This window comes from Desmodus rotundus, chromosome 1 (genome assembly GCF_022682495.2).
Source record: "Desmodus rotundus isolate HL8 chromosome 1, HLdesRot8A.1, whole genome shotgun sequence".
NCBI classification, from domain to species: Eukaryota; Metazoa; Chordata; class Mammalia; order Chiroptera; family Phyllostomidae; genus Desmodus; species Desmodus rotundus.
In genome coordinates this window covers 201223560-201233949 of record NC_071387.1, presented here as the reverse complement: position 1 = coordinate 201233949, position 10390 = coordinate 201223560, and the positions used below count along the sequence as shown (strand labels likewise).

The following is a 10390-nucleotide window of genomic DNA, read 5'->3' as shown; positions in this document are numbered from 1 at the left end:
CTTAATTTGTACCCGTGTCTTTACTCTTATTGATATATAAAATTATATATACATATGAACCATAAAGCTGCATAAACCTTAGCAACAATAAAAAGGATAACACACATTAATACAATCCAAAAAAAATTAATACCCCTTTATGCTGAATAAATCTCATTTGTTTTTTTTATTGTCTTTTATGTTAAACTTTCTACAAAAGGATGTATAAATGGTTAAGTAGAGAACCTCTATCTACAAAATGTTTTCTCTCATAAGTATTACATTACTTGATGTACATTTAAAAGACTGACATATATAAGCACATAAAAATCATTTTACGTAATACGCTGCGAAATACGTTGACTCCTCCTCCGCCTCACCCCTGAAGTGCCTCCTCCTCTATCCTCCCCATCACTTTCATCATCTTCTGTCTCTGCTGCTGCATTATTTTTAGGGCTGCCTCCTCCAAGCAGCGAGGTAATTGCTTTGTTCCGAGCATTTGTGCTAGCTGACACCTCCCCTTCTTCTTCTTCTTCATCAGGGTCCAGATGTTCCATAAGAAGTTTGAACTACAAAGAATAGATATTAATTTAGAATTTTAAGTAAATATTTCAACAAGACTGTTAAATCCCTAAATCCATTCTTTTCTTTTAAATTTTCTTTCCTTAATTTAGTTTGGTGTGGGTGAAATACACTTTAGCTATTGTCCAAGTCAGGGGCCAGCAAACACTTTTGTAAACAGCCAGAGAGTAAATATTTTTGGCTTTGGAGGCTAAATAGTCTCTCTCACAGCTACATGATTCAGCCATCATACTGTGAAAGTAGAGAATACACAAATGAATGGGCATGGGTGTTTCAACAAAACTATTTACAAAAACAAGTGACAGGCCAAATCTGCCCCATAAGTCAGAGGTTGCTGATACTGGTTCTAAACCACCAACCAACCAAGTATTTAATAAATAATGACATTTAAAAAGTTTCTACCCTCTTTGTTTTCTGCCAAGATAATACCAGAGTAAACAAAAAGTGTTCAAGAATTTTAAATGAGAACTAAAATAATTTTCAACTTCAGAGTTTAAGAATTGCAGTTTATGAATAACATGAAAACCATTTGTAGGTTTCATTCTGGGTAAGAAAAGTCATTATTAGTTATGTTCAGCTACTTACTTCAAGTAGATTAAAATAAAAACTTTATTTTTATTTTTAAAAACAGTCTCTAAAAACATTTTTTTTAAACGTTTACTTTTTTTTGTGGTGAAATATACAGAATAGAAAATTTACCATTTTGATCATTTTATAGTGTTCAATTCATTGCCATTAAGTATATTCACAATGTTGTGCAACTATTACACCATCATTTCCAAAATTTTTTCAGTAACAGTAACTTTTTCATTCTGTGTTGTGTCCATTCAATAACTCCCCACTCCTCCTTCCCATAAGTCCTGGTACACTTTATTTGATTTTCTCTTTTAAAATTTATTTTTAAAAGATTTTATTTATTTACTTTTATAGAGAGAGGAAAATAGGGAGAAAGAGAGGGAGAGAAACATCGATACGTGAGAGAAACACTGATTGGTTGCCTCTCACACGCCCCCAACCATGGTGGGCAGCAACTCAGGCATGTGCCCTGACTGGGAATCGAACCTGACCTTTTGGTTTGCGGGATGATGCCCAACCCACTAAGCCACACCAGTCAGCCTGGGCCTCTATTTTATTTTTGTGTCTCTATAAATTTGTCTTTTCTATAAATTGTAAAGATTTTATTTATTTATTTTTAGAGAGAGTAGAAGGGAGGAAGAAAGAGAGGAAGAGAAACATCAGTGTATGAGAGAAACATTGATAGGTTGTCTCTTGGCCCACAACCTAGGCATGTGGCCTGACCAGGAATGGAACCACGATCCTTTGGTTTGCAGGCCAGTGCTCAATCCACTGAGCCACACTAGCCAGGGCTATTCTTAAATACATTTTAAAAGCACATTATACACACACACACACACTTGTTAAGTGAGTATACATTAAGAGAAATACAGCATAATCAATAAATATATTTTTTTTTAAAAAAGAGAGAAATACAAAAACACACACACACTCAGACTTTTGTAACTACACAGGAAAAAACAGTGATATTGGTTGCCAGAGAGGAGAACAGAATGGCTAGAGAGAGGAGGAGGAGGATGACTTTTCATGGTTTTTCTTTTTATGAACATTACACCATACAGTAATCCACTGAATTTAAAAATATATATAAATGGGCATGGCTTTTTCCTAAAACTTGCCTAAAAACTTTCATTTAGGCTAAATTAGTGGTGAGCTGGCATTTTTTAAGAAAAAATAATTAGGGTGCAATAATTAGATGGGTGAAAAGGGAAAGCAAGCTTAAAATAACTCCTTAAAAGCAGACCAAAAAAGAAAAAATAATCTTGGTAAGTTTTTAAGAAAAAATAATTAGGATGCAATAATTGGATGAAATGGGAAAGCAAGGTAAAATAACTCCTTAAAACCAGACCAAAAAAGAAAATATAATCTTGATAGTTTATGAAGCTTACCCTCCAGGTCAAGAAGGATAGCTAACTCCCTCCCAAAATGTTGTATAAAAAGGCCATGATTAGAAGAAAATATATTTTGGTTTTACTACTCACGTCTAGATACTGTTTTACTATACTCCTTTTCACATCTTCAGTGATTTTGGAATTAGCCATATCACTCCGCAGGAAGTCCAGTGTTTGTTTGGGATGAAAATGAACTCCTGTTTTTCGGTTTATCGCTTTATCATACACTTTTGCAGATTCAGATGGAGAGTATTTCTGAATTTTACTGTTTTGGGAAAACAAAACCATTAACTAAAATATTTTCAGGCTTTTACATTTAAACTGCTTCTAGTTAAAATTTATTTACTAATAATTAAACTTTTTGTCATATAAATTTTAACCAGTGAACTTGTACAAAAAATAAATATAATTTAAAAAACAAAAGTAAAGATATAAGGGTAAAGATTAAAAAGAATAATGTTCTCATTTCCCTCAGTATTTACCTTGAATAGAGGCATCATTTAAATTAGTTTCTCATACCTACTTTTTAATATGATTGTGATTATAAGATAATTTTAGTATAATTACTCAGTACCACCTAACTAGTTTCCCCCTTCTCCCTTTTTGCCCACCCCCTCCAACTCTTTATTCTCTATACAGCAGCCAGAATGATTTACGAGCCTGTTTCATATTAACAACTCCACTTAAAAATCTTTCAATTCCTTAGCACTGCTCTAAGACCTTATTGTTAAATTACTTTGCCAACATTTAACATAAAAATATTTCTCATAAAAATTGGGTTATATAGCTTTTCTTGAAAAAGCGGAAGCTGTGGGCCACACTGTGTCCACTCTCTTCTGTGGCAACAAGCTTATGACCATCTGAATAATACTTGAGCCCTTTAGATGAAACACACTCTATTGGGTTGGCCAAAAAGTTCATGTAGTTTTTTTTCCCACAAACGACACATTTATCATTTTCACTAATAACTTTATTTATTTGGATATTTTGTGTATGTCAGCTCTCTCCCACATGGCAGAACACTGATTGTTCTCAATGTCTCAATTTGATTGCTATCAACTTCAACGGGTCTACCCGACCGTAGGACATCGTCCAGCGAGAAATCTACAGCACAAAACTTTGCCAACAACTTTTAACACATTCAATCAGTCACAGCACCTTCTCCACACACTGTACACATTTTTTTTTGCTTTTCAGTTGAGTTTTCACCTTTCTTGAAATAAAACATAATATGCCAAAAATGTTGCTTATTTTATTCCATCTTCAATATTAAAACTTCAATATTAAAATGACTACACAAAAATTCATCAATTTTGATGTTTTTTAAATGCATGCTAATATAACAACTGTCACAATACAATGTAACAAAATTATTTCAAATGAAGTTAAACTAAGCGCTACCAGAGCCATCTTATGGAAAAATCCAACAAACTTTTTGGCCAACTCAGTATTATAAAACAAAATATTACATAGCAATAAAAAGAAACAAACTCCTTTTTAAAAATGAGTATTTTTAATATTAAAGTAAGCATTCAATCAAAACAGGGTTTCATACTTCTTCATTATTTGAACAAAATTTATTCTCTCCCTGCTTATATAACCTTACCTATCAGAAAATCCACAGAGATTCTTCAAATGTTGTTTTAACATTAGAAGCAATAAAATACCCTGGGAGACATTTGCAAACTCAATTAAGGGAGCTGAATTTTCTGGCAAACATTTCATCACTGAATTTATATCATCTTCTGAATCTGAGTCTGAATCTGAATCTACACGTTTCCGTGACTTCCGAGGCCTGGAAACTTCTTCTTCACTCTCGCTTGACTCATTTTCCTTGCTAGGTGATGATTTCCTCTCTTTCCTTTTGTCTTTTACCATAGACTGCAAAAAAGGAAAATTATTCTGTTTAAAAAACAATAAACAAAATGCCACTAATGACATATGCTCCATTCATAACAGCCTCCAAAAGCATCCTCATGTCAATATTTTATGTAATGAAACCTTTTGCCTTTCCATAAATGACTGGAGGTCTAACCCTTGGGGGAAATACTAGGTTCCAAGACTAAATAAATTCATATATAATCTCCTCTTCACAACCACCCCCAACCCCTTCTGCAATATCATTGAAAGGAGAACAATTTTCTTATAGAAAAGTAATGAAATAAATTAACTATACAAGTATTAATTTGGTATATAGGTAAGCCAATATAGAGGAAAAGCAGTAATTATAATTTAACTGGGTGACTACAATAGGCTTGAACATCACCAGCTTTTATTAATGTTTCCCTTTCAAAAACTTTTCAGCAATAGGTAATTTTTCTTAAATACTTATTCTGTTTCTTCGTACTTTATGAAACTGTTATCTATGAAAAAGAAGCAAAGTCAGCTGAGTTTAAGAGGGGAAAAAGACTAAATTACATGCAACTGTTAAATAACAGGAGAAACATATACAAGTATATGCACAATAGTAAGTGAAGTAAAATACAATAATACAATGGCTAAAGTTCCTGGGAAATTATTAACTTCCCAAACTTCAATGTGTATATTAAACACCTAAGAATTTTGTTTAAAAAGTATACTGTTTCAGCAGCTCTATAGTGGGGCCTAAATCTCTACATGTAGTTCTAACCCTATATATTCCTCATTTACTAGTTTGATCAGGCTAAGTTCTGAGCAACGTGATTGTGTAAAATGAGATCTACTTGTATTGTGAGGTACATGAAAATATTCCAATTAACTTATAAAAAATTCACTGGGTGCCAACTATGTGCCCAGTGCTATACCAGGTGCTTTTATAATTAAACCGATTATATTTCCTCCTAAAAAACCATGAAGGAAAGACATAAGGTTTATAATGAACTCACTAAAGTTTTGGGCACAAAATATACCAACTTAAATTATGATGCTGGTATACAAGGATAAGGAAATCAATGGCATTATGCATTTCCTGTGCTTCTTTCTCAGGAAGCTATCTATATCTCTATCTAGAACTCTTCAAGCGTACTATTGTGATCTACAGTATTACTAGATTTGTAGAATAGCAAGTAACTTTAAAGTAGGGTTTAAATGAACATATGAATAGACACCAAACACTTAAAGTCAGTGCTCAAAGAGAGAAATAGCCCTGGCTGGTGTGGCTCAGTGGACTGAGTGTTGGCCTGCAAACTGAAATGTCACCAGTTTGATTCCCAGTTGGGGCACATGCCTGGGTTTCGGGCCAGGTCCCTGGCTGGGGGTGTGCGAGAGGCAACCTATTGATATACCTGTCGCACGTTGATGTTTCTCTCCTTCTCTCTAAAAATAAATAATTTTTTTAAAAAGAGAGAGAAATAAAGAAGTAGGGTGGCTTAGCAATAGAAAAATAAGTATATATATGTATGTAAGTGTATGTGGGTGTGCATATTCCACCCAAATGATCTGAAATAAAATGGTTTCAGGTGTTTCTTAGTAGATACGAAATAGCAACACACTTCCTCTCCCCAATTAAAGCACTGCCCAGATTTCAGTAATTTCATTTAGTAAGATTTTATATGCCTGTGAATAGAATAAAGAGAACAATGAGAAACAAAACAGTGAAAATTGCATGTCTGCACTGTGAAAGTTAGAGATACATGAAGAATAGTAATGTGTGTAACTTACCTCCTTAAATGACTGCAGTAGGTTACTACCAGAAACTGAGAGTGTAATGTCTATATGATGCATTATGAACAACGGCTCTTCCTGTGTCTGGTATGGAAAACAGGCTAGATTGTCTGCTATATACAAGAGCATATTTACTTCTGTTTTCTGTAAATTAAAAAAAAAAAAAAAGGTACACATTTAGTGGATTATCTAGAAACCCATCCAAAATGCCTTTTTAGGAAAAATATTACTGGACACTTTCACCTCAGTTAATGGTTCAGAGAAAGGGGGGGGGAGTAGGGATGGAGGGCGGTAAGAAAAAGGGAGGGGGAACAGAAATGGATTTTATAAAATAATTTCATACCCATTTTAAGATATTTCATAATGACTTATACCATAGTACCTCGAGAAATGAAAAGGTGAAATTTTTTAGTGCACCCAAGTGGAATTCCCTTTATATTCTTATAGAGTATATGGAATCTTCATGATGAATCCATATCACATCAGAAAATATACACACAAATTCATAATTATTTGTCATTGTGTTTCTAAGAGTTTAACCCACATGTAGATCAGTTACACATAGTTACTATTCTTCCCTCAAAAATAAGTGGTAATTATAGTACTAATATGCAGGTTAAAAAACCCACAAAATTCATGTACTCACAAAACATCTGTCAGTTCCCTATGTATACTTAATTTAGAATATCAGAGTCCTTTTGACAGTGCTACCAGTTTCACACTATAAAAACTCTCAGGTAGGCAAAATTTAAAGAAAAAAATATGGTTATTACTAGTTTGTTTTAAAAAGAAGCAACAGAGACTTTTAGCATTTCATGATCATACAGAATATAAACTGAAAGATATATTATTAACACTTAAACTCCTTTAAAACATTTATACCTTTAAAAAAAGAAAAAAATAGCAATAAAAAAACCATTCCCTCCTACAGAAAACCCAACAGCAGCAGCAGCACAACAATAATCCCACAGGACAGATGGAATAAACTTGGTATTATATTCATGAGACTCTCACTTTATTTTTTATTTTTAAATATGTATAATACTTAAAAGTTAAAGTTAGGGAGATGTATAGAACCCTATATCATGTATTGGTTTTAACACTGTAATTTTTATACGTATATATTCATTACATACATATATTTTTCCCCCTCCAAAAACTGAAAATTATCAGACTTACTCTGAATAAACCTTTAAAAAAACACTGTGAACATTCTTCAACTTTGACCATAAAAAAGATTCAACACTGCTCCTTCCTTTCAAAAAACAAGTTTCTTAAAAGAATAATCTAGAGCTGTTCCTTCCAGGTCCTCCTTACTATTATTTAATTAAAATCACCTTTCATGCCTCCCTGAGCCTGAGCATTTCCAACCACAAATATCCCACCCTATTCTTTTTTAACTTTGTATTCTGCTTGACTTACTAGCATGAACACTATTATCCCACCCTTCCTTCCTGAAATCTTCACTCCTCAGTTTTCTCTTCTAAGCTCTTTGACTATTCCTCTTCTATCCCCTTCTTATGCCAACTCCTTTTCAAACTGCTTTTAGCAACAATCCTATTATTCAAGTGCTCAGCACAAAAATATCCAGTTAGACTTCGTCTATTCTTCTCAGTTTTATTTATTCCTCCCCCACATTTCTTTCCTTTCTACTGTCCATTACTTTCTTTACTATTGTCATCACAATATATTAATTCATTACCTCCAATGTGAACCCAATGCTAAAACATTTGTGTTCCTCACAAAATTTCTTTTATCCTTTTCTACTGTCACAATAGATTAATTAGTATTACCTGCAATGTGAACACAATGTTAAAATGCTCTTTGGCAATTCCACTATCTATAAGAGCTCCCATAAACATGCCTCATTATGACCTGTGTGCTCTAAATAACAACTTGTTCATTATTTCCCACATACTCTTATCCTTGTACCTTTATTCATGTTTTTATCCTTGCCTCAAATAGTAGACCCATCTCACCTAATCTCCCTAAGACCTCCGTAATTTGCCTTTCCTCTGACATCCTTCGTTGGAGGAAGAAAAAAGCACTTCATGATGAGAGCTGGATTTAGCATTTTACATGCCGAGGTGACAGAACACGAACCCATGACACGCAGCAAGCAACAAAACCACACAGGAATGCAGCTCAGGAGAGAGAAAAAACTATAGCAGTGTCACTTATTCAAACCACCTGGCACTCAGGATATGCTAACCTTAACTATTATTTATTTCCTTTATTTTGTGTCTCTCTCCCCAACTGGAGGTAAGACCCATTAAGGTCAAGAGCACCATTATCATACCATTTTGGACGTCTAGTACAATATCTCACACAAAATGAAAGCTTAATGCTGATGATATAATGGTGGTGGTGGTGATTAAATTATACCAATTATTTCTGAAATAGATGTTTATAATATATTTTCTAAGCTGGCACACATCACACTTGTCTTATTTACTATTTTAAGTTCATCTCTTAGTACAATGGCTACCATATAGCAGGTGCTGAATAAATATTTGAGTATAATGAATGAATAAATTAAGAGGTAAGCTTAAAGTTAAGGATGTCCTGTTGTTTTTTTTTTTTGCCAGACAACGCCCCTTGTGCAATAGCCCAAAGGATCAAAAGGCAATTACATAAACATGGGTTCTTCATTAAGGAAGTAAAGTTGAACAAGAAAGGAATGTCAGCAGCCAAATTCCTAGAAGAGTTATTCTAACAATATCTGAGTCTGACAGAAACAAGTAAAATTTCACCTTTTCTTTCTTCCTATCATCTATCTATCTAATCTATCCCTCACAGTGATAGGTTAGTGATACACAGTTTACTTAAAGGAATGCTTAAAGGAACTGTTATCAAATTTTATAGGATACTCAGTATGAAGACACAATTATACTTTACCCCTCATTGTATTTACTCCCATGTAAAATTTCCTGCTCGATTGTGACTATATTATTAACAAAGAAGACTCAAAGAAACACATTTAATATATAGTCACTATTATTTACTAAAACTGCAGTATTAAAAAACTTGTGACTACTTTAGGCATAAAATCTGTAAAACATTTATTTCCTTAAAATAATAAGTTTTTGTGCTTACTGCTGTGTCATCAAAGAGGTTGAGTAAAGAAATTAGAAAGGCTCGTCTGTGCTGGCGGTTTCCACGGATCATGGAGTAAAGGTGTGAACACAAAGCACTAGAGGACTCATCTTGTCTGAAACCCCTTACGGGATCTTTTAGGCATGTGTTGATTGCCTGCTGTACCTGGTAAGACATCTTCATACCAGCCACTGCTTTCATCTGAAATCAATAAAAGCCTCATTTTTGTCATGGAAATTAAAAGTCAGATTAAAAATGTACTTTGAGCATTATAGTCTGAGGCTAACTCATTATTTGATTTTCTTATATAAATAACAAGATCACAGAATGCAAGTGCTGGAGGGACATTAGAAATCATCTATTAAAATCTCCTCATTTTACAGAAGAAAAAAATCGAGACCCAAAAGAGCTACTACTCCCAAGGTCAAACAGTAGGGACTAGAACCCATGCATGCCATTGTACGTGCTGGACTATCCATCACCTCTAGCTCAATCTTAAGAGTTAATTTTAAACAAGAATAAATACCCTGGGGGACAAACTTAGTTGCATGTTTAAGTAGGTACTAATAAGCAAAATATTTTATTCTAATAGGAATGTGGGCAGGACAGTTACCAAATAAATGTTTTATATTAAAGAAAGATGTTTAAATTTAGGTTATACAATTTAAATATACATACATGAATAAATCCAGCATATTTTTTGTCTATTTCCACAAGCTGCTGATCAGCCTTGTTCCGCATAGCTGGTTCTGGGTCTGTGCCCATAGCAATTAAATATGGTACACACTGGAAATAAAAACACAGGATTTATAAGAGATCACAGTAGTAAAACCTCTATGTGTATCTTTACATATGTCAAAACTTGCTGTGTATCTGGGATATATATATATTTAGTTTTATAGGCCTTTAAATGCCATGCTTTAGTGTTCTTTTACAAATGATTAATCTTCCTAAAATTTAGCTTAAAGCAAAAAAGCACTGGTGCATAAGCAAAAATACTGATGTGGTGAGATTTAAATAACTTCAGTGTGACTTTAGGGTGCTTTAAACATAAAGGGCCTCAACACTAAGAATATCCATTTAAGACTGTGATATATACTACAAATGTGCTATCCAATAATTTT

At 33.6% G+C, this 10390-nt stretch overlaps 1 protein-coding gene across 6 annotated transcripts in view; it reads right to left on the bottom strand.

The window, feature by feature from the left end:
- Positions 1-10390, bottom strand: part of NIPBL (NIPBL cohesin loading factor) — a 182737-nt gene that overhangs the window by 1490 nt on the left and 170857 nt on the right. For 5 of the 6 annotated variants that reach the window (XM_053914377.2, XM_053914375.2, XM_053914391.2 and 2 more), the window contains 6 exons: positions 9945-10052; positions 9267-9467; positions 6168-6314; positions 4135-4409; positions 2619-2793; positions 360-548 (listed from right to left, as the gene is read on the bottom strand). In XM_053914377.2, coding sequence (XP_053770352.1) covers positions 360-548; positions 2619-2793; positions 4135-4409; positions 6168-6314; positions 9267-9467; positions 9945-10052 — 1095 coding nt within the window. Of the gene's footprint in view, positions 1-318; positions 549-2618; positions 2794-4134; positions 4410-6167; positions 6315-9266; positions 9468-9944; positions 10053-10390 lie in introns of all 6 variants that reach the window. The other variant, XM_053914389.2, reaches the window with a different exon arrangement.